Genomic DNA, 25,852 nt, shown 5'->3' with positions numbered 1-25,852 from the left:
ATAGAAATATGTTAAATGAAGATATTCAGCAATATAATTAAGATATGTCAATAATAGATTATTAATGTGTTTTCTACAATACAATGATAAATATTATTTTAGATTAATTTAACAATAATTATTCCACCATATTGACTATTGTATAAAGCATGAGCGCGATGATTCTCGAAATTGTTAATAATCGAAACATATAGCAATGTCCGACAAACCACTAAAACAGGTTTGTTCGAAGAACGCGCCTATAAATACGGATACTTCTCGCGTGGCCGGTTGACTCATATGTTTTAATTTCACTTCCATTCTTCTTTTGGTTTTCTGTTTTGTATCTAAAGGTTTATGACCAGCAATATGTAATAATGTAAAATAAGCCGCGAAAACTCCGCGTAACATCCCTTACTGCGTGTGATGCAGCTAAGAACTGCACAGAAAAAGACATTCGCTATCATTGATCTCATTCATTGAACTATCAACGCCGTTTATCTTTTTTAAAGATATTTCTTGTTTCATGAAACTTGAAACATGGATAGATGGCAATATGGACATTATGCACGTCATTTAATTTTGTTCCTACGTCAAAAATTCTGGTTGCTATGGCAACAAATAGACTAGAAATACTGCTGAAAATGGTGGTTTTCTGGATCCTGCGATATCTTTAAAAGTTCTTAATATTTTTTCATGAAACTTGCAACATGAATAGATGGCAATATGGACATTATGCACGTCATTTCATTTTGTTGCTACGTCAAAAATTGTGGTTGCTATGGCAACCAAAAAAAATATTCTGAAAATGGTGGAATTTCTGACAATGGTGGAGCCGGTAGGGGACCATATTGCTTGACAATAGCCTTGTTTATTTTGATTTGCTTTAGTTTATTATTTATTAACTTCATTAATTATATGAAAAATATAATATATTATGAAAAATATTGCCAAAATGATGATATATTTTGTATTACATTTATGCTTCAGCAATTGAAACTAATCATGACTAAATGAAAAGGTTGTCCCATAAATGCAGCATTATAAGTGTTCCCATATTAGCATAAATGAGGTGTAACTGAATACATTGTACTTCAGGCATGGTGTGTGAAAAGGCTATTGTACTTGGTAGTTTATTTGCATAAAATGCTTACCAAGTTTATGAAAATTAAAATATGAAACCTAAAGCAATTTTAATTTTGAAAGATAACGTCTTCTCATTTAAGAATATATTATCTTTTATGTTAATGTATGAATATGTAATGATCCCCCGATTTATCTCTTTTGACTTTTTAAAAAGGCATGAAAAAAGTTGTTTGTTTCCACTAACCTTGAGAGTGATCTCAAGTGATGGCATCAATTTGTAAAGTTTTTTGTTTAGTTTTCCAGGTTGAGTTTTTTTATCATGTTTGATAAATTCTCTAAAACAACATTTTATGTTTTGAGTTATATTTGCTACATTTGATCTTATTTGCTAAATTTTACATTAATGAAAATTACCTCAAGAAAAAATTGAAATAGACATTTGAAAGATTTCTATATGTGGTTGCCTAATATTATTACATTGGGAATTGTTACATAAGTTAACAAAAAAAGTTCAGACTACCTACTTACCCTACTCTTTTTTTGGTAATGTTAGTGGAAACAAATGTTTATTTGGTCTAAGCCTTCATTTGCATAATATGCAAATGTAAATAAATAAAAATGTTGAATACATTTGAATATAATTAATGACACACTGTGTGCATGCATATGTATTGCATTTTAAAACTAGTTAATAGTTTGTGCATTTTTCTGTACATTATACTGGACTTACGTATAATTGGTTTGTTGTTTTGGTTTCAGCCTTTGTTTTATACAACTTAACCCTTTACCACTTAGATACATATTTTGACGCATTTGTAGTGCCTTAGAAAGTAAATTTAGTTAAAGACCCTTTTTACTAGATTAAACTTTTTAATGCTTCATTTTCAACCCTTAGATATGAGTGAGCAGCAAACAGCATAAAACCTGAACAGACTGCGAGTTACTCACAGGCTGTTCTGGTTTTATGCTGTTTGCACATAGCCATTTTCACTTTGCTTCTGAGTGGAAAAGAGTTAAGATCTTGATTTTTGTTTTTTTATTCAGAAAGTGTACCTGTTCTAAACTCCTATAAAATACAAATTAATCATAATAAAATGTATTAAAAATTGTTCTCGTTAATCATTATTGTTTGAGTATATACCGCTATATTTGGCTCAGCTCAGTTTACCTTGATTTTCCATAAAAGTATCATGTTTTTCTTAGGAAATATCAGTTTATTAAAGATAATAGTAAAACAAGCGAGATTAAATAAGTTAGAATATATGTCATACATCCATGATTTTGTATACATTTATGTGCAAACTGTAAAGGCAAAGTACTTTGAAAATCTTTTATATATATTAATCTTTCACACTTAAAAAACAAGTCATTGTTTTAAAATTTCACGGGTATGATTTGATTAGCTTTATTTTTGTACTCCCTTTCTGAAATATATTTGTTCCGATAGCGGCCTATTTGTAGCTTATAGAGAATCAAAGATACAGGACTAATAATTGTATAGTTCTTGTTTTGTGATTCCACAGTGTTTATAGAGTTGAAATATATATGCAAAATGCATGATAAGCATGATTTTTAACAAACCAGGGGCCTAATAATTTAAGATTAATTTTGAAAACTAGTGTTAGGACTTTTGTAAATTTAATTATCCCTTGCCATAGGCGGAGGGATATTGTTTTGGCGTTGTCCGTTCTTCCGTCCGTCCATCCTTCACGCCGTCTGTCCTGCACTTTTGTGTCCGGAGCGATATTTTGGAAGTGCTTAGGCGGATTTCATTGAAACTTGGTATGCGTATATATATGGATAAGAGGATGATGCACGCTCAATGGCATTGTACACCATCTGTTAATAACTGAGTTATGGCCATTTGTATCTTGAAAAATGCTTTTTTTTGTGGTCAAATATAACTATAACACTTTTGTGTCCAGAAGCATATTGGCGGGGGATATCAATTCAACTAATTTGCTTTTTGTTTTGTATTGCATATTATTTTATACTTCAACTATTGAAACAATGCAGATTATGGAAATAATTTAATAATAATTAAAGTTTTAAATAATTATTTTTATGGATGTACTGCTTTTTCATGCTATATTTATTACAATAAAAATTTAAAGTTGAGAAACTCAACATTTGCAACTGTAAATTTGTTATCTATCAGATTGTGTTTATTTAGCATTTACAATCTAACATGACTAAACTGACAGTACATAAATTTTTATATACTAAACTATACTAAAACTATGTTTTATAAGTACTACTTTTATACTTCTCAAATCACATACTTTGACTCAAATTCAAGGCAAAAACTCTAATATTCTTTGTAAAAGAATCTTTTATTCAGGGGTATACATGTACATGTAAGTTGATGTCAAGTCAATTACATATACAAATCTGGTTGCATGCCCTCTGTCCCAAGCTCAAAGGATAAGGTCACACATAGAGGTCAACTATCATATATGGGCATGGTGTATCTTGTCCAGAAAGTACTGTAACATCATCTTTCATCTGGAAATTTTAACATAACCTGGAAAAAATTTTCACTGTGTGAGGACATTGTTTCCTGCATGAGACCTGTGACTTTAGCACGAAGGTCAAGGTCACATTTTAAGGTCAGTTCTTAAATACGGTATCTGTTTTCTACAGTTTTGCTGAATGTAACATCAGCATTCATCAGGGCAACAGATCAGATTTCATGTCAATTAGTTTTCACTACAAGCTTTTGGTAACAATTAGTTTTTCCCTCAAAAGTATTTGTCAATTAGTTTTTGACAATTTGATAAAAACCTACATATTTTCTCCTCTGCACCCTTTTGTTTTGGTACTTTTATAGTGCTTGTGATCATTTTCTTTTGAATATTGCATGATTCAGCCTAGCCCATAATGTTTTAACATTACCTTTCATATCAATGTTGCACTTGTGGCGTTTTTCCAAATCATCTTCATCAATCACAAGCTAAGGGAAATGATTAGTCCACATTATTATTTGTTTTTCAGAAACGGAATTCAATTGCTGCAGTGTTTTGCGCCAATATTTAGAAATCTAAGACCACCTGCCTGATTAAAACTGAGAGTATACTCTTCACAATGTCGTTTTTCGGATGGTTTGGGTCGCATAATGAATTGTAAAATATTGGGCGCATGCTGATAATGGAAGTTATCTAGCCTGTCTGCGTTGAGCAGCCAACATTTTCTAGCATTTTTACTATGGAAGCAAATTATTTTTTTAAAGACACCGGCAAAAACCTGTGTCTCTATAAACTTACTATAAATATTATGGCCACACTAATGGTCACAATATACTAATTCAAATAAAATGTGATACAGAGTGAAACAGTACAACTTATACAACTTGGACTAAGAATAGATTGCAATTCATTTTCCCATTTTTATAATCGTTTTATGTATGATTGATTTTTTATTTCAATTCGTTTATGTCAAATACAAATCGTAAAACTGATAAAACAATACTTATCTATTGCCCAGATTCATCAGACAATTATTTTAAATTCTGCAACAGATGTTCACCATAAGGTCATACTCAAAGGTAAATGTTTCAAGTTCGTGCTTGATATAGCTTCTGCAGTCTGTAACTTCATCATTTAAACTGCACTTTGAAAACTAAAATCCTTATGTGTTTACTCTGTTTGAAGAACTTGTTGCAACCAATGCCTGTGCCCTGTGCTCAGTGTGCAATGTCATTCTGTCATTTGTAAATAAAGACAAGAAAGTCATTGATTCAATAGGGTGTTATTAAGCAGTTTCCACAAGTAAAACATGAGGCGTGATAGTATCAGCACATGAATTATTCATTCACAGTAATTAATCACTTTTGTATCTAGACTGAGCTTCCATTAATCATTTACAAGATAACAAACTTTTAATATTATTAATGTTAAGTTAATTACTATGATGTAAGTAAGAATGGTGATTGTTTTCTGCATTTAAGCATAACTTTTAATCAAGCCCAGGAAAGAAGCAATTAAAATTGAGCCGTTTGGCCTTTATTAAAAATGATGTATGCTGTTCTTTTTCTTCAAACAGCATTCATTCTTAACCACTGGGCTGAATTTGAAGACACTAAACAAGAATGTTCCTTGGGTGGTCCTCTATGGAAAGTTTTCAAATCTGTTTCTGTCTGTTTATTAATTAGGTCTTCTTATATGGTCAAAAGGCCTTAATTAACCTCAAGGCCCAGATGTTTACTATTTGGTATGTAGCACGGTATTGTGGTTCTCTACAAAGTTAGTTGAAATAATACCCCTCGGGTCAAAACTATTCTTGCAAAGGTATCATCTTGTCTGAATACTTCAAGCGCATTGCCCTATTTGGCATGTGGTATCCTCATTTTGTCATCTATTATGCTTATGGGGTCAAAACTGGCCTCACAATGAGTGTCATGCCCTTGGGGTCAACAGTGACCTTGACCCTGGGTCATCAGTTAACTGATATAAGAAAATCTTTTAAAATGCTTATGTGCATAACCTTAAAGCATATGGCTTTCATATGTGAAATGAAACATCACCTAGAGGTCCTCTGCAAAGTTTATTCATATCATGCCCTTGGGGTGAAAACTGACAATGTTCCATAGGTCACATTTTAACAACAAGGCACATAGCTTTAATATTTAGTATGTAACATCAGATAGAGATCTTTAAAAAGTTTGCCTCTGGTTCTAAATTTGCCAGGATGCAGTGTTACATGATTAATATAGACTTATTGAGCAAAATAAAATAAAATAAATCATCTTTCTTAAGATGAATTTAACTTCAACATATAGTCTTTGCATACATTTTTGTTTGGCATTTACCGTCAGGCTACCACTTTAGATAGTTTACTAGCCCAAATCAGTTTTAACAAGCACAACCCCAGTCTTGGTTTTTAAGATAATTATATGAGCCTTATTCTGGGACAACTGGCCTTGTGCATTTTCCTAAAGTGTCGTCCCAGAATAACCTGTGATGTCAGCAATTAAAGGAAGTCTCTCCTTACTGAAAATCCAGTTAAGGGGAAAGTGCCATTCCTAATTAGGCTTGGACACAGGTGAACTGGCACAAGACTTAACGCATATACAATATGGCCAGTGTTTTCAGAAAGAGGCTCATATTTCAATTGTTGCAGGAAGAGTGGTGCCACCTTCGTTACTCATGAACCATGAAGGATGGGGACGAGAATGACAGTGTGTCTAAGAACCATACCATTCAAATGCACCAGGTCAGTGCAGTTAAACACTTGGTATTTATTCTCCTTGATAACTCTGTGCTAAACTAAACAATACATGCATGACATACTATAGGAATACAATTTTAAAAACTGACCATTTATAAAAAAATCTATTTAATCCTTTAACCTAGTAATTAATTGAGCAAAACTGCATTATTGACTGTTTTCTTCTGATAATTTAAGTATCAAGCCTTCAGTAAATAATGCACACAAAAGTTAACAAATTCAAACCAACTGAAAAGTGTCTCCAATTCAGACAAACCTAAATACTTAAATGAAAATGTTAACATCATATTCCTCCCAATGATTCAGTGTAACTCTGCATTCACCATTGACTTAAAATAGGCAAATAAGGCTTAATAAATGTCTATTTAGCATTTACTGAATACATAAAATACATTACCACACAATATAAAAAATCATATAACTTATGACCTTATGAGGTAAATTTGGTGAATGAACATTTTGAGCAGTTGACTGCCATTGAACTAAGTGCTTTCATTGTCAATACTAAGAAGGGTGAGGTTTCCAGGGCTATACTTGGCTCAAAATTTTCTTTTGCCAAATGTGTCCTTTAAGTCAGATTCTTATTATTTTTGATATTTTATGTGTGATTTTGGAAAAAAACTTGTAGCAAAATGGAAATTTTGAAAGCCAAATTGTCATATTCTTAGCAATAATCAGGTAAATGGCAGAGTAAGCCCTGAGGTTTCAGGATGTTGTATGTTTGTTTTCTGCTCTACAGATTCCTGCTATGAGCCATGCAGGGGCGGCGGGGGGTCAGCAGGGCGGGCTGCAGACTCTGACCCTGGGGCAGTTACAGAGCCCGGGCTTGCAGCAGGGCCTGGTCTTCCAGAGCCTGTATGGGCAGACAGCACTGCCTGTTGTGAGTCAACTACACATCTATATGAGCCTTGCCATGGCAATATGGGGCTAAATGCTAAGGCATAAAGTGTCATACACAATTAGCCTGCACAGTGATTATCAGGGACGACACTTTCAGCTTCTAGGGATTTTTTTGTTTAAAGGATGTCTATTCTAATGAAAATCTATTTTAGGGAAAAAGTTTCTTTCCTGATTAGCCTGTGCGTATTTCACAGGCTAATCTGGGATGAAACTAAATGCACATGCATTTAACCCAGTTTTCCCAGAGCCAGACTCACATGCTAGTCATCAGCCCCCTGGTAGATTTTGATCAGGGCTTGCACATTTTTTTAGTTTAATAAAGCCTGGCTTGTAGCATTTTTTTGGTCTTTAGTAATAAAGGAATTCATTTTACATGTTTAAACTTATAATTTCAGTGACTTATAACAGCCAATCAAAGTCATTATTTAAAAAAAACAGCTGCTTGGCATGTGACCTATAATATTACAGTCAATGCTGGGGTCTCCCTTAATAATGGCTTATATATAAATATAGTAATAGTAATTGCTTGTAAGTTTGCTTTGGTTTCATCGTAGGGGAGTTAAGGTTTAGTCCGGTCCCCCTGCTTGTCTTTGTAAGGACCACTATCTTTTATTTTTCAGAAAAAAATTGTGGTTTCTATGGTTTCAGAAATATGTAAAAATGTCAGAAAAATATTAATCATGCAATTAACTAAAAAAGTATTGAATAATGGTTGATAGATAGAGATACGTTTTATACCCCCGCAAAGGAAGTTTGTTGGCATATTGGAAGTGTCCTGTCGGTCAGTTGATCTGTCATGATTCTCATGTTTACATAGTGGCGTGAACATGTCACTCAGTTTTATGAGTATCAATATAACACTTAAAGATATCTTGTTTATATTATTTCAAAACACATTTACATTTATTTTGTTTATGCTATTTAGAAGTACAAGACATAATTTGTGTCATATTAACTAATTACAATAATGGATTATTCAATTCAATTTAATTTATAAGATAAATAATCATGCATTCAAAGTTCCTGGCATTTTGTAGCCATTTTCTATTGTTCATGTTTTGATCATGCTGCATTGTGGGTATTGCTGTTGAACCCTACTGTGCTGTATCCCTTGACAGCAGATACCGGTGTCAAGTCCACTGGGTAACCTCCAGCTGTCAACAGCAGACTTACAGCAACTTCAGCAGCAAATTCAAATGCAACTCCAGCAGCAGCAGCTTCAGCAGTTACAGCAACAGCAGCAACAACTGCAACAACAATCACAAGCTACAACACTGGCTACTCTGCAACAGGTTTGTATCTATTTCAGCCAGCATTATTTGGTCATATTTATAATAATATTTGACATCATGAATTGTTATTTTTCCTTTGTAGGACCAATATTTTGTGATCACCTTTTGCCTGTCGTCCATAGTCTGTAGTGCGTTGTGCTTTGTTATTATTTGCCTTATTAACACTATAGAGGCCACATTTATTGTCCGATCTTTATGAAACTTGGTCAGAAGATTTGTTCCAATGATATCTTAGACGATTGGAAAATGGCTCCACTTGGTTAAAAAACATTACCTCCAGGGGGTGGGGCATTTTTCCTTATATGGCTTTAGTAAAACCTTGTTAACCCTCTTGATGCCACATTAATTGTCGGATCTTTATGAAACTTGGTCAGAAGATTTTTTTTGCAATTATTTTCTTACAGCAGTAATAAATTGATGTTAAGTTAGAGAACAATATATATACTCTCATTTTGTTATGCATAGTTTTAGCAGGATTCAAAATTCCATTCAGTTAAATAATTCCTATTTTGCCCATGAGCCATGCTAGCAAATACAAAATGCAAATGTGGTTGATATCAAGTTGAATGCTATTTAACATAGGCTATTTAACATAGGCTCATTTTTAGCTCACCTGAGCACAATGTGCTCATTGTGAGCTTTTGGGATCGCCTATTGTCAGCCGTCCGTTGTGCAGCGTCAACATTTGCCTTGTTAACACTCTAGAAGCCACATTTATTGTCCAATCTTCGTGAAATTTGGTCAGAATATTGTTCTAATTGATATCTTGGTTGAGTTCGAAAATGGTTACGTTTGCTTGAAAAACATGGCTGCCAAGGGGTGGGGCATTTTTCCTTATATGGCTATACATGTATATGGCTATAGTAAAACCTTGTTAACACTCTAGAGGCCACATTTATTGTTCAATCTTCATGAAACTTGGTAAGAAGATTCATCCCAATAATATGTTGAACAAGTTAAAAAATGATGCCAGTTGGTTGAAAAACATGGCCTCCAGCGTGTGGGGTATTTTTCCTTATATGGCTATAGTTAAACCTTGTTAACACTCTAGAGGCCACATTTATTTTCCGATCTACATGGAACTTGGTCAGAAAATTTGTCCCAATGATATCTTGGATGAGTTCGAAAATGGTTTAGTTGCTTTAAAAACATTGCCACCAGGGGGCGGGGCATTTTTCCTTATATGGCTATATATGGCTTTAGTAAAACCTTGTTAACTCTCTAGAGGCCACATTTATTGTCCAATCTTCATGAAATTTGGTCAGAAGATTGGTGTCGATGATATCTTGGATGAGTTTGAAAATGGTTATGTTTGCTTGAAAAACATGGCTGCCAAGGGGCGGGGCATTTTTCCTAACATGGCTATAGTAAAATCTTGTTAACACTCTAGAGGCCACATTTTTTTGTCTGATCTTCATGAAACTTTTTCAGGAGATTTATCCCAATAATATCTTGGACGAGTTCAAAAATGATGCCGGTTGGTTGAAAAACATGGCCGCCAGGGGGCGGGGCATTTTTCCTTATATGGCTATTGTAAAACCTTGTTAACACTCTAGAAGACACATTTATTTTCCAATCTTCATGAAACTTGATCAGAAGATTTGTCCCAATGATATCTTGGATGAGTTCGAAAATGGTTTTGATTGATTTAAAAAAGGGCCACCAGGGGGTGGGGCATTTTTCCTAATATGGCTATATATTGCTTTAGCAAAACCTTATTAACTTTCTAGAGGCCACATTAATTGTCTGATCATCATGAAACTTGGTCAGACAATTTGTCCCAATGATATCTTGGATGAGTTGGAAAATGGTTCCGGTTGGTGGAAAAACATGGCCGCCAAGGGGGCGTGGCATTTTGTCTTATATAGATATAGTAAAACCTTGTTAACACTATAGAAGCCATATTTATTGTCAGATCATCATGAAACTTGGTCAGAAGATTTGTCCCAATGATATCTTGGACAATTTTGAAAATGGTTCCAGTTGCTTGAAAAACATGGCCACCAGTGGGCAGGACATTTTTCCTTATATGGACTCATGAATCTTCATGAAACTTTGTCAGAATATTTGTTTAAATGATATTTTAGATGTGTATGAAAATGGTTCTGGTCTGTTGAAAAACGTTGCTGCCAGGGTGTTCACTAGTCATGAAAGTTGGTAAGAACATTTTGTTCTAATGACATCTTGGGCTGCACAGAACAGATCAGTTCCTTTGAATCTCAGGTGAGCGACTTTGGGCCTTTCAAGTCATCTTGTTAATCCAATTGGAGCATGAATCTTGCTATAAGACTAATGTACAACGAAACTGTGTCCGTTTCATGTGTATTTCCCCTATCGTTTTTAGTTATCGCTTTTTAATCTGATTGTTGTTTTTACTGAAATGAGTCATAATAGTCAATAAAACGTGAACAAAATAACTGTGGTCATCATATGTCACACAGATGCTTTCCATTGACAAAGTTTTCACGAACAATCTGTGTACAACAAGCAGGAACCGTCTTTCCCTTGACACATATGACAGCTTTAATACTGCTGTGCCTCAACAGCTCAGTGAACAACAAAACAGAAGATTTTTCTAATACATGAGAGATATTTTGACAACAGAAACAACAAGTTATTGATTGTGTTTGTTCTTCATTAGATTTTGTTCTTTATACCAACTTATGTAGAAAATGGTCATTTTGGCATGCGTGTAAATGATTATTTATTGGGTATGTGGAATTAAGTACCAAGTACTTAATAAGACACAAAATCACGAATTTCAATATGCACATTTCCAGATAGTAGGATTTCATGACTTTGATTTCCCAATTTAAGGATGTTACGTGCTTCTTTGTCCCAATCGGACCGTTATTGTCGCTATTAGTATATGTTATTATGCCCTTTTAGACTTCAAGGGACCCTTGTTATTAATGTGTATAAAAATAAAAGTTTCTCCATTTTAAACATGCTTTACAATTTTGATCGAGCTGTCCTTCTGGTAAGGAACCCTTGGTTTTCATGTTCTCTTTTCAAAAATTCTTTCTCCATGTAAACATGCTTTACGATGTTAACTAAGCTGGCCCCCTGGTCCCTGCAGGCCCTACAGAGCCAGATGCAGCCAGTGAGTACACTCCAGACAGGTCAGCTGACCTCTATGCCCGGCATGCAGCAGATTGTGCTCATCAGCCCTTCCCAGCTCACCAGCCTGGCCGGACTGCAAGGCCTGCAACCGCAGCTGATGATACAGGCACCGGGAACCAACCTGGTACTAGTTAAGTTTATTACAAGTCATAGGAAGTATCAATGTTCTTAATATGTTCAACTGAAAATGTATTTGTTTGTATTACATGTATTAATATTTGCCTAAACATTTGCAAATTTATTGAATAATTAATTGCTTTGATTTGAGATTTAAATGAATTTAAGTATATAAACTATTTAGCATTTGAGAGCTAAAACATATTCAGATGTCTGTCAAATAAAAAAATCATGCAAAATACATTTTTAATTTGTAAATGGCCATTTTTTCAAGCTCAAGGTCAATATTTCAGGGCGGGTTCCTAATCCCAGGTCTCACAGCGGCCATACCAGCGATATCAATCGCCCAGCCCCTCACCCCCATCAAGCCTGACACCATGACCACCCTATCCCTGAGCCAGGCCACACACCAGCAGTTGCCTACGACAACCGCCAGCCAGCAAAAACCATTGACCTTGACCCGGATGGATTCGGTTGGAAACTCTGATAGCATGTCGATCAACGCGGATATCAGCACTTCTGGACTCGCCTCTCTGTTACCAGTAAGGATTCTTTATAAACGTTTATTAGGTATGATTGTCTTATACCTTTCTCACCTAAAAGCAATATGAAAATGGCTATGTGCAAACAGCATAAAACAATAACAGCCAGTAAGTAACTCACAGTCTGTTCACGTTTTATGCTGTTTGCATCAGTATCTAAGGGTTGGAAATGAAGCCATTAAAAGTTTAATCTAGGAAGAAAGGCCTTTAATTAAATTTAACTTTCAAAGGGACTTTAAATGCATCAAAATACGTTTCTAAGTGGTAAAGGGTTACAAAATTCTTGCATTATTTGGCTAAGTGAAGGTTGAACAGCAAATGCTATAAGTTTTCTTCTATTTCAATTATAACATGGGAGTTTTGTTCTTTTTCACTTAACTTGTTTTTATTTTATTTGCAATGTGATTTTTATGCCCCCGGATCGAAAGATCGGGGGCATATTGTTTTTGGCCTGTCTGTCTGTATTTCATTCATTGTGTGTGTCCCAAAACTTTAACCTTGGTTAATGTTTGGTCATAACTTTTTGAATATTGAAGATAGCAACTTGATATTTGGCATGCATGTGTATCTCATGGAGCTGCACATTTTGAGTGGTGAAAGGTCAAGGTCATCCATCAGGGTCAAGAGTAAAAATATACAATCCAAGGGAAGTAATAAGCTTTAAAAGGGAGATAATTTCTTAACCTGCCAAATGATATATTGAAATTTTATTTCAAAGCGGCGCAAAAGGGGGCATTGTGTTTCTGACAAACACATTTCTTGTTTTCTTAACTTTTGCTCCATTTGGTAAAATATTGTACATACAACATAAATATTCAAAGAAATAATGCGAACAAAGGTTTATCTAAATTTTAAATTAATTTGATACATGACATGACAGTCAGAATTCTTCATCTTTAACAAAGCATACACAGAAAATAGGTTAAACCCATTGATTGTGTTATGTAAATTATTGTCAATAATTGCTTATCTGGGACAAAACTTGAGGCCATGCATTAAGCCCAGTTTGCCCAGACTGAGGTTCAAATGGAATATGGCTGCCAGTGTTTCACTGATCTATCACTAATAATCAGTGCCTAAAAAATGATCATTTTTTCCTGCAGGAAGAAAATATTGACCTTGAGGAGCTTGAGCAGTTTGCAAAGTCCTTCAAACGGAGGAGAATAGAGCTAGGTAATGACACATCTTATCTATAGATATGAATAACAGGAGAATAGAGCTAGGTAATGACACATCTTATCTATAGATATGAATAACAGGAGAATAGAGCTAGGTAATGACGCATCTTATCTATAGATATGAATAACACATTGATTTTAATCTAAAACTTTAATTTAATGTTGTTGGTATTTTATTGTACGCATGGTATTTGAAGTGGGTACATATAATTTAAATATCAATATTTCATTTCTTTATACTTTAACGACCCAAGTTTGAGGACAAATATGAAAAACGAAAGTTAAAAAGGAAATATTGACTATAAGGTTAGTGTTGAATACAGATCCAATGCTGAAATAAAGCTAAGTTTACTTATTTGGGATTTATTTAAAAAATCCACGTCAGATGATAGGAATAAATAATAGCTACCTTTATAACTATTCAAATGTATGATAAATTTATCCAAACAATATATATATAGTTGTACTTGTTGACAAAACAGTAGTGTCAAATCACTTGGTAAGGTTTTCTACTCATAAACTTAATTTTTTTTATTTGGTAAAACTCTTATATTGTGTGTGATATAGGTTCATCTGAACATTTATTCTAATTTGTTAATGATCAATGCTGTATCTACTTAAATTCTCTTTTATACCAAAAATTAAGAGAACGTGAATAAGCTTTTTAAATGGAGGCTTAGGGATATCTAAATATTAGAGACTAATCATTACTGGGGAACTAGACAGTTTTAGTGTATCTATTGTTGGGTGCAATACAGTTGTGAAAACAGCTTGTGTTTCGTGTATGTGCTATTGATCTATTAATCATTGACAGCTTTGACAAGTTTTACGATACATGTTTCAAGTTATTGTTATTTGTAGACAATATTAATTTAAATATTGTCTGCTAAAATGTAAATAAAATTGTATATCGTGTGTGTTTTGGCAGTTTAGGTTTTCATTTAAAAAGAACAGGAACATATTGAAATAGCCTTGTTTAAATCTTGCCCCCTCAGGTAAAAACAGTATCATAGGGTTTGAAATGCAGCCATTATAACTTGAATGTAGTAATGTAGCAAGAGAGGATTTAGATTCAACCTACCTGTTGAATTCTTGTTTGAGTGGTAAAGCATTAAGTTTATTTTTCCGCTCTGATTTCTAGGATTCACACAAGGAGATGTGGGCCTTGCCATGGGTAAACTGTATGGGAATGACTTCAGCCAGACGACAATCTCTCGCTTTGAGGCACTGAACCTGAGCTTTAAGAACATGTGCAAACTAAAACCGTTGTTGAGCAAGTGGCTGGATGACGCCATTCAGGTCACAGCAAATAATAATGCTGACGGTGACGGGGATGAGGGTTCTATGACGCCAGAGTCCATCTCTAGGCGACGGAAGAAGCGTACCAGCATTGAGACAACGCTACGTGTGACGCTGGAGAAGAGTTTTATGAGCAATCCTAAACCTACTGGAGAGGAAATTGCCAATTTGGCTGACAGTCTAAACATGGAAAAGGAGGTTATACGTGTGTGGTTCTGTAACCGACGGCAGAAAGAAAAACGTATTAATCCTTCCACCTCTTATTCCACGTTGCAGATGATGAATCAGACATTTAGCGTTGTTGCTAACCCATCCCATACTACATCTGCAAGCCATGGGGTCAACGCAAACTCAGATCATCAGACGTCCACTGCGACCAGTGTCGGTGATCTTATTACAAACGCTACTATGACAAACGCTCAGGGAAAAACGTTGCCAATTTCGCTTTATTGTAACAGCAATAATACAATCACTATAACCCCATCAAACCTTTCAAATGTTCTCACAGTTTTACCTGTGAATTCAGAAGACAAAATGAATCACCACACATCACATAGTGGACAGAATTTAATTGTGCATGCTGTTGTCAACAAGTCATAGTAATGAACAATTTATTTCTTATAACAGAAATGTGCTATTGTAAGATTTGTGATGGTTTTTTAATTAGGTCACACACAATTATAAAATGTTTTTTTTAGTATATACTTCAAGTCGGTAGAATTTTGTGAATGTTTTTTACTGCTTACATTAACAAAATTTACCTGTGCTTTTGCTGATGAGTTAATTATTAATATCACATGTTCCCACATTGTTATAATTTCTGTAGACTTAGCCCCTAAGTCACAATTTTCTTGTTTATAGCACGTTTTTCCAGCAATACTAATTAAAGTTTTATGCACATATTTAATCAATGTATGATCTCTGCCAGTTTTAAATCTTTCAAGTTTTCACCGCTATTCTTTACCAATAAATTTACATCAGGCATGTTTTACATGTTGTGCTCAATAAGTATGAACTAGGTGAATACTTAAAGCAAAGAGCAATGAATGCAAAAACGATACAATAATTGTATTGACAATTAACATCTGGAGTATGGATGACCTGCATGGCTGTATACCCTTATACAAAGTAATACTATAAGTTTTTGTCTGATTATGTCTTGTTATTTTATGTTAGTTATACGTTTGAGAAGTTATTTGTTTTATTGATGATGTATACATTCTGAAAAGAACAAAGCATTGCTCAGTTGTCTTTTAATTGAGTTATCATTAATATATATTATAAACCAATAACAAACACAAAGTTCACATTTTTACATTACACATGCAGTGCAAATACAGATGATTACCATGTGTTCAAGCCATTGACAACAATTTTGTGCATTATTTCGAGATTTTATTATTTAGTTTTATGCACATTTTGATCAATGTTAATGTGCATATTTCTTAAGTTTTTACTCCTATTAATTTACATCTATCAATTAATGAATCTTTTAATGGTATTTGTTTTGTTTGATTATGCACTAGGGTTCTTCAATATGGCTCTCATCTGTACGTATCTTGTTTGTCAGGTATGTGGGTAGCGTAGAATACGATGTGTAGTTGGTTAGATACCCAATCATGCTTACTCAAAGTTTCAGTGCCAACGCAACTCTCTTGTTACACATTTCAAAATCCATATTTCATTATTTCCATTGAGTAGCGTTCTGAGAAAACTGGGCTTAATGCATGTGTATAAAGTGTCGTCCCAGATTAGCCTGTGCAGTCCGCGCAGGCTAATCAGGGACAACTCTGCTTAAACTAGATTTTTGGTAAAAAGGGACTTCCTTTAAACGAAAAGTATCATTAAAGCGGAAATGTCGTCCCTGATTAGCCTGTGCGGACTGCACAGGCTAATCTTGTACGACACTTTACGCACATGCATTTTGCCCAATTTTCACAGAACAAGACACATTTCATTATTTTCATTTATTACCTATTTACATACATATTTTACACTCTCACTTTCATGATTAACCCCTTATTTCATAGTTCCATATTTTACAATACATTGTACATCCAATTGTAACCACTGCATCCTAAGTTTTATGTTTCACAATAAATCAATTTCTTTCATTATTTTTTATACCGTATTGATCACATTCACCTGGTTACATATTTCACAGTAATTTTCACCCTTATTTTATTCACATAAATATTGTTATGCATTAGAATACATTTGGGTATTACCACGATGGCAGCTAAATTGTACAGACAAAACGTAGTTTTATGAATTTTTGAATCTTTGGATTTATAATACCTGCTATGTAGTGTTGACTCGTATCCTTGCAAAGCCTGTATAAGTGTGTTTTTTAACCCATTCCCTCTTAGATACCTATTTTGACGCATTACTATTTCCTTAGAAAGTTATATTCAATTTTAGAACATTCTTACTAGATTAAAATTTCAAAGTGTCCAAACCTTAGATACTGATGAGCAGCAAACAGCATAAAACATTAACAGACTGCGAGTTACTTGCAGGCTGTTCTAGTTTTATGCTGTGTGCACATAGCCATTTTCGCTTTGCTTCTGAGTGGGAAAGGGTTAAATAAATACTTTAAGTATCTATTTGTGTCCAGATTTCTTTGGTATCACTGATGTTACCGTAATTAGTTGTGATGTTTAATTTTTATGGTAGCAAATGGGCAAGCTACTTAGTTTTCAGTTGTATATCCAGGGCGTGTTCAACCATACCATAGCTAATATGCATCTTAAAACAAGTGAAACTTTACTAACTACTTTCCAATTAGTTAATATAATGCTTTCAAAACATTCCTGTTGAATGCAAGTTTGAGCCGCACTTGGGAAAACCAGGTTTAATGCCAGTGTATTAAGTGTTGTTCTAGATTAGCCAGTGATATCGTCCCAGATTAGTCAGTGCTATCTGTGTTTATGGAATTTCGTGTTTAAACCACGTCCCTACTAAAGGATAATCCAGTGTGGTATGTGTCATCCCTGGCTGTTGAGATCACACAGGCTAATCTGGGACGACACTTTCAGCTTTTATGTCATTTTTCGTTTAAATGAAGTCTCTTCTTAGCAAAAATCCAATTTAGGCGGAAAGTGTCAGCCCTGATTAGCCTGTGCAGACTGCACAGGCTAATGTGAGACGACACTTAACGCACATGCAATATGCCCATTTTTCTCAGAACGCGACTCATATTGTAAGAGCTTTGTTGTTGCAGTTTTTCCATTCATACATGAAATACATGGTGTGTTGTATTGACTTCTTTTTTGTAGAGTTTGTAACACTTTTGAATTCTTTAGAAAAAATATTATATTTTCACTATTTGCCTGCTAGGTAATCTTGTTTAAGGTTTACTGAATGGTAAATGTATCGTTATTGTCTAAACATTAATATTAATGTGGCATTGAAACATTAAAGGAACTCAACACCCCATGTGTAACCAACCACTGACTTTAATTGTGCTACAACTTTTAAAGATGCATTTCAGCTGTGTTACCACAATTATTTTTCTCAGTATTTTGTGATGAACACATGAGGAGAAGTCAATATCTTAAGTTGGAATCTTGACATTCTTAACATGAAAGGAAATCAAACATTTTTGTATTCCTTGCAACCTAAATCAAGAAAATAAGGACTCTGTCCATTTTAAGTGTTACCAGGTAATGGTTTTATGGAGTATATGTACAAGTGTTGAAGTGCTGATGAGTGTTATGCATTTAGTTATTTGATCCAGTTAGTCATTCATAACCATCTCAGTGCCTCTTATATGGAAGGTTGTGAACAATAAAATAAACATGTTCATCAAAACTCTTGTGTTGTGATCTGTTGATTAAAACAAGAGGACCAGAAAGGCCCAAAGTCACTCACCTGAGATAACAAGATATTATTGGGACAAATCTTCTGACCAAGTTTCACGAAGATCGGAAAATAAATGTGGGCTCTAGAGTGTTAACAAGGTTTAACTATAGCCAAATAAGGAAAAATGCACCACCCCCTGGCAGCCATGTTTTTTAACCAACTGGCATCATTTTTGAACTCATCCAAGATATTATCGGGATGAATCTTCTGACCAAGTTTCATGAAGATCGGACAGTAAATGTGGCCTCTAGAGTGTTATCAAGATTTTACTATAGCCATATAAGGAAAAATACCCCGCCCCTTGGAAGCCATTTTTTTTAGCTAACATAATTATTTTCGAACTCATCCAAGATATCATTGAGACCCATCTTCTGACCAAATTTCATGAAGATTGGACATTAAATGTGGCCTCTAGAGTGTTAACAAGGTTTTACTATAGCCATATATAGCCATATAAGGAAAAATGCCCCGCCCCTGGTGGCCATGGTTTTAAAGCAACCAAAACCATTTTCAAACTCATCCAAGATATCATTGGGACAAATCTTCTGACCAAGTTTCATGATGATCCGAAAATAAATGTGACCTCTAGAGTGTTAACAAGGTTTTACTATAGCCATATAAGGAAAATAGCCCCGCCCCTGTGGTGGCCATGTTTTTCAACCAATCGGCATCATTTTTGAACCCGTCCAAGATATTATTGGGATGAATCTTCTGACCGAGTTTTATGAAGATCAGACTATAAATGTGGCCTCAAGAGTGTTAACAAGATTCTACTATAGCCTTATATAGCAATATAAGGAAAAATGCCCCGCCCCTTGGCGGCCATGTTATACAAGCAAACGTAACCATTTTCGAACTCATCCAAGATATCATTAAGACAAATCTTCTGACCAAATTTCATTAAGATTGGACAATAAATGTGGCCTGTAGAGTGTTAACAAGGTTTTACTATAGCCATATAAGGAAAAATGCCCTGTCCCCTGGCGACCATGTTTTTCAACCAATCGCATCATTTTCGAACTTGTCCAAGATATTATTGGGATTATTCTTCTGACCAAGATTCATTAAGATTGGACAATAAATGTGGCCTCTAGAGTGTTAACAAGATTTTTACGATAGCCATAAATAGCCATATAAGGAAAAATGCCCTGCCCCTTGGCAGCCATGTTTCACAAGCAAAGATTACCATTTTCTAACTCATCCAAGATATCAATAAGACAATTCTTCTGACCATATTTCATGAACATTGAACAATAAATGTGGCCTCTAGAGTGTTAACAAGGTTTTACTATAGTCATATAAGGAAAAATGCCCCGCCCCCTGGCGGCCATGTTTTTCAACCATCCAGCATCATTTTCGAACTCGTCCAAGATATTATTGGGATGAATCTTCTGACCAAGTTTCATGAAGATCAGAAATAAATGTGGCCTCTAGAGTGTCAACAAGATTTTACTATAGCCATATTTAGCCATATAAGGAAAAATGCCCCGCCCCTTGGCAGCCATGTTTTTCAAGCAAACGTAACCATTTTCAAACTCATCCAAGATATCATTGAAACCAATCTTCTGACCAAATTTCATGAAGATTGGACAATAAATATGGCCTCTAGAGAGTGAACAAGGCAAATGTTGATGTCGCACGATGGACAACGCACGACGGACAACGCACGACGGACAAAAGGCGATCAGAAAAGATCACCATGAGCACGTTGTGCTCAGGTGAGCTAAAAAAAGTGAAAATTAAATGCAGAATACGGCAGACATTATCTTGTTATCTTTTTAATTCAGGTTTCCATTATTAATTCATTACAGTGACAGTAAACAAGGCATTTATTTTTTCATTTTTAATCAGCAACTTAAAATGATTTGGAGTTCTGATTCAAAGGAATTAACCTTGCAGAACTTTGCCTGTGTGGTTAATTAAATAGCATTGCCACCAGAATGACAGTGTTGTTTCTTATTTGTTGAAAAACAATGGTTATAGGATAATCATGATGATTATAAAATATGACCAATAATTTTGCATTTGAAACTATATTTTATTTCATGTCCTGTGATTGCAAACTCTTTTCTATGCTATTTGTCTCAATACTTAGCAACATAATTGTGTTCCCATCTACAATAAAATAAGCAAGAACTTCATAATGAACCATGTTCATTCAAAGTCAACGTTTAAAAGTAGTTCTCTGGTCCCTATTTTTTTAATATTTCCATCATTATAATAAACCTGTTTATGTGACCTTCTTAATGTTACTAAAATAAAACTGTCAAATGTGAACTTTTTAAATAAGAGTTACGAAAATAAAACTTTTTATGTGAACTTCTTAAATGAGAATGACTAAAATAAACCTGTTAAATTTGAACAAAAATTAGAATTACTACAATTCACAAATGTATATATGTTCAGTGTGATCTTAAATTAGATTGACTAAAATACACTTGTTTAATGTTCACCTAAATTAGAATGACTAAAATATATCGGTTGAATGTGACCTTAAATTTGAATTATCAGTATTAAGAAGGTTAAAGCCAATGTTAAAGCCTTATATGTCTATTGTGAATTAAAAGGAGCAGTATTCTTTGGCACACAATTTTTTTCATACATAAGTAGCAATGACTTGTGTGGTTTTTAACAGTGGACATTATAAACATTATCAAGAGCTTGGAGGAAATACCAGGATTATTTATTTACAGGAGCATATCTAAGCAACTGACAAAACTGTCAATTTCTATCGATAAAGAAATGTCTTCCGGCTTGTTCTGACCACATAAAAAAAAATGCTTTTTGAATGTATCAGGGTATACATATGTATTAATATATTCACTATATGAGTCATGCTCTGAGAAGTGGGCTGTTAATGTACATGTGTAAAGTGTTATCCCAGATAAGCCCGTGCAGTTTGCACAGGCTAATCAGGGATGACACTTTCACTTTTATGATTTTTTTAATATAAAGAAAGTCACTTCCTAGCAAAAATCCAGTTTATGTGGAAAGTGTCATTCCTGATAAGCCTGTGCAAACTTCACAGGCTTATCTGGGACGACACTTTACGCACATGCATTAAACCCGCTATACAGTGCACTGCTGATATATTTCGTGCTAATTTTCCCATAAAATGATATCTTTTGACCGGAATGCTTTACAACAACCAGACATATGCCTGTCAATATATTTAAATTTACCATTCTATATGATCTCAACAGAGATTGACACAAAATTCCTGTTATATCAAGTTTAGGCAGATTTTGCAGTTGACCATTCAACCTCTAGAAATTGATCACATCAATTTTTAAGAACATTTATTTATATCATGTAAATCATATCATGTAAATCACATATGCACTTAATAAATCAATCTGTTTTTGTCTTTTATTCCCTCAAAAAACAACCACTATAAAAGTACACATTCAACTCATTATATTGATTTAAACAAGTTGTATAAATGTAGTACAAATACACATTAATCTTATACAGATACACTAGCTAAGAAAATATTGCAACACAATTAATGATGCAATTATGAGCAAACTAAACTGATATAAGAATAACAGTAAGAGACTTTGACAAAAACTATCATCCAATTAAAAAAACTTGGCTGAATATCATATCACTTTAAAGGATGCTTAAATTAAGCACTTAACATGAACAGAACACACATTTACAAGCTATAAACTCATTACCAAGATGAAATGTTGGTGACATACATGTATCCAAGAGAATTTGACACTTCCACTACAATACAGTCTGGAATATCCACAATACGTGAGCAGACATCATACATGTGTTTTCACACACATACACAAAGCAAAATTCAGCAACACAAATTGTATGTAACAATCAATTGCAAAATGTAAATGTTCATTTACCCGATTTTTTAGAATTAAAACAAAGGTTAAAAACTTATCATCACACAAAATGTTCTTTAGGTCAAACCAAAAATATGACATGTCTTATAATCCTTACAGGACTTAAGCCATTTTTTTAACCCTTAGATACGCATTTTGACGTAGTCCCTTAGAAAGTTACATTTAATTAAATACATTTCTTACTAATACGTACAAATACATATCTATGTGGTAAAGTTTTTTAAGGATCATGGGAATAGATGAGGTTGATTGTGTTACTAGGATAATTAAACCCCCACAAACGAAGTTTATTCGTGTGTTGGAGTAATATTGGTCACATACACATATACAGTTAGTTGTCTTATTAGAACAAATCAAACATTGATCCAAACAGATGATTACATTACATACCATATATAACATCATACCCAAACAAACAATTCATACATGTTAGTAGGCATTGATCCAGGCTGGAAAGCTGTTAATTGGACCCACATTCCTGTATATAAGTATTTTTCTCCCCAAAAAGACATTTATTAATTTTTTTTTACATGTATACCAATGAGTCTTTCTTAATATATTTTTTTTAATTAACATAGGTGAATATCCGCTGAAATTAAACTTCAGTCCCTTGTAAAATAAACGCATGTTATAGAATATTCTTCATTCTCATACCCCCAAGTCCAAAGAATTGATTTGTGAGTCTTTCATGCTCTTTTTTTCTTTAAAATAATGGGTAATCTATGGTTTGATGTTAAAAATACTTCAAATGAAGATCATTCAGCCATGGCAATTTGTTCACTATAGAATATTATAAATATAAACAAGATATACAACATATCATGTCCTTTAGTGTCATGCCAGCTTAACCAGCGCAGGCCACACAAGCTAATCAGGGAAGACACTTTCCAAATTTATGTTTTTTTCGTTTATATGAAGTCTTCTTTAAAAGAAAATCCAGTTAAGCTGGAAAGTGTTGTCTGTGATTATCCTGTCAGGCAAATCAGGGGCTACACTCTATGTACATGCATTACGCCCAGTTATCCCAGAACACGGCTCATCTGATTTGTTGACCCGCCCAGTATGTCAACAGTGAATAGGCCACACTGCTGCACCACACTACAAGTATTCCACTCTAGATATTTCGTTATATACCATAGTACACACAATCACAATAATTGAATATGGGTCTGTTTGGACTACATGGGTGAGAAGTCTTTGGGCAGAGGTATGCCGAGCATTTCTGCTGCTTTCAACTGAGCCTTGGCAGCATGGAGCAATGAGAAGAGATGGGATAGCTCGGCCTCTGTACGACACAGCTCTATGGCCACCTCAAAATGCCGCATCGCACCTACCATGTCTCCCCTGTAAACACATATATGCTTACATTGAAATATTTGCTAAACACTGCAGTGTCCTGAGCAAGCTGCATTGTCAAGTTCCTGATGAACTGTTGTTGTGCCTAGTTGAACTGTCTATAGTTCAGTCTAACTGCCCAATGACCAGTAAGTAGATTAGGACTTATAACATGACCTACCCTCCAGGAGTAATCAAAGGTAATGCTCAATTTTGTTTATTACACGGGTGTTATTACACTAGTTATATAACTGATATTACGTCATTTTTGTGACGAAATGACGTCATTATTCAAGCAAGTTTCTTGAGTTAAACTCTTTTATAATGTGAATAAACGGTGAAAAAAACATAAAATAAAAAGAAAATTTGTTGGTCATGTTATTAATAGAATCTTAGATTCGTGGTCATTTTGTATTGAATTTATTAAACACGTCATCTAAATAAAGATAAAAACTCGGCAAGCCTCGTTTTTATCTTAATTTAGATGACTCGTTTAATAAATTCAATATACAACAACCACTCATGCAAGATCCTATATTTATTTTTAAAGACCTCTGTCTAGTCAATAAAAATCTCTTATATATTAATATATTTTATATATTATTACATTTTTTTTCATAATGGGGTTAACTGTTAAAAGACCTCAACCTGAGGCAGCCACATAGTAAAGGAATAAAATGAAGATTTTATGTAAGAGCTTTGAAAATGGACCACACGCACTTTAAACAGCTATTCTTGAATCACCAAGAGTGTGTTATATTACAATGAATGGGCAGTGCTCTGTGAAAAGGGGGTTTAATGCATATGCTTAAAGTGTTGTCCCAGATTAGACAGTGCAGTCCGCTTGTATGGTATTTTTCATTTGCAGAAAGTCTCTTTTTAGTAAAAATCAAGTTTAGGCAGAAAGTGTTGTCCCTGATTAGCCTGTGCGGACTGCACAGGCTTATCTGGTATGACACTTAACGCACATGCATTAAACCCCCTTTTCACAGAGCACGGTCCATTAATGATTAAAGTAAGAGCCACCTACTTTTGCACCTCAATGGTGCCCAGTATTTCATAAGCATATTCACACTTGCTGTCCAGCTTGATGGCTTCCTTGATGAGGGACACAGGCTCCTTGATGTCAGTCTGCTTCCACTGCAGGGTCAGTAACCTGACAACGCAAACACACAGGTGTATTATGGGTACATAGCAGGTAAATTAGGCGCACAACACAGGTATATTAGGTGTACAATTAAGGTCCCTCATGTTTATAACCACAGGTAAATCAGGTGAATAACCACTTCGGGTAAATTATGTGCACAAAACTAGTGAATCATGTGTACATCACAAGTAAATCATGTTTATAACCTAGGTTTATGTGTAGGTCACAGACATATCATGTGTTCATAAAAGATAAATCATGTGTAAAAGAAAAGTATATCATGTTTATAACATAGGTACATTTGCATTTGCAGGTCACAGGTAAATCATGTGTACACACAGGTAAATCATGTGCACATTATATGCTAGAAACAGGTATATTATTTGTAAACATTACAAAAACATTTATGTATTATTGGGTACAAATTTAACTAATTGCATACTTGTCATGTTCTTATCCAAAATAAAGATATGTTGGTAGTAAAACTTTTTAACATCAGTATATTAATCAGTGATTTTGACTCTTATTTGGGAAAATGCTTAACTTGCAAATCGTACCTAAATGTAACGATGATCAACAAGACTATTGCCAAGCAATATGGTCCCCTTTGGCTCCACCATTGTCAGAAATTCCACCATTGTCAGATTATTATTTTTTATTTGTTACCATAGCAACCAGAATTTTTGGCGTAAGAACAAAATTAAATGACGAGCATAATGCCCATATTGTCATCTATCCATGTTTTAAGTTTCATGAAAAAATATTGAGAACTTTTAAAGTTATCGCAGGATCCAGAAAACCACCATTTTCAGCAGTATTTCTAGTCTATTTGTTGCCATAGCAACCAGGATTTTTGACGTAGGAACAAAATGAATGACGTGCATAATGTCCATATTGC

General features: G+C 34.3%; 2 protein-coding genes across 9 annotated transcripts in view; one reads left to right on the top strand and one right to left on the bottom strand.

Moving 5' to 3' along the window:
* LOC127881960 (POU domain protein 2-like) overlaps positions 1–18,555 on the top strand; it is a 29,620-nt gene extending 11,065 nt beyond the window's left edge. For 4 of the 7 annotated variants that reach the window (XM_052430237.1, XM_052430238.1, XM_052430239.1 and 1 more), the window contains exons 2-8: positions 6,184–6,276; positions 7,031–7,171; positions 8,310–8,483; positions 11,542–11,736; positions 12,017–12,265; positions 13,369–13,438; positions 14,585–18,555. In XM_052430237.1, coding sequence (XP_052286197.1) covers positions 6,217–6,276; positions 7,031–7,171; positions 8,310–8,483; positions 11,542–11,736; positions 12,017–12,265; positions 13,369–13,438; positions 14,585–15,342 — 1,647 coding nt within the window. In that variant the 5' untranslated portion in view covers positions 6,184–6,216 and the 3' untranslated portion in view covers positions 15,343–18,555. The remainder of the gene's footprint in view (positions 1–6,183; positions 6,277–7,030; positions 7,172–8,309; positions 8,484–11,541; positions 11,737–12,016; positions 12,266–13,368; positions 13,439–14,584) is intronic. The other 3 variants (XM_052430241.1, XM_052430244.1, XM_052430243.1) reach the window with 3 other exon arrangements.
* Positions 18,556–20,434: 1,879 nt separating this feature from the next.
* Positions 20,435–25,852, bottom strand: part of LOC127881958 (mitochondrial import receptor subunit TOM70-like) — a 39,864-nt gene continuing 34,446 nt past the window's right edge. For both annotated transcript variants that reach the window (XM_052430233.1, XM_052430231.1), the window contains exons 12-13: positions 24,838–24,963; positions 20,435–23,816 (exon numbers count right to left, since the gene is read on the bottom strand). In XM_052430233.1, the coding sequence (XP_052286193.1) occupies positions 23,651–23,816; positions 24,838–24,963 (292 nt within the window). In that variant the 3' untranslated portion in view covers positions 20,435–23,650. The remainder of the gene's footprint in view (positions 23,817–24,837; positions 24,964–25,852) is intronic.

The sequence above is a fragment of the Dreissena polymorpha genome, chromosome 5 (assembly GCF_020536995.1).
Source record: "Dreissena polymorpha isolate Duluth1 chromosome 5, UMN_Dpol_1.0, whole genome shotgun sequence".
NCBI classification, from domain to species: Eukaryota; Metazoa; Mollusca; class Bivalvia; order Myida; family Dreissenidae; genus Dreissena; species Dreissena polymorpha.
Note: the sequence above shows the minus strand (reverse complement) of the source record. Positions and strands in the feature narration are given on the sequence as shown.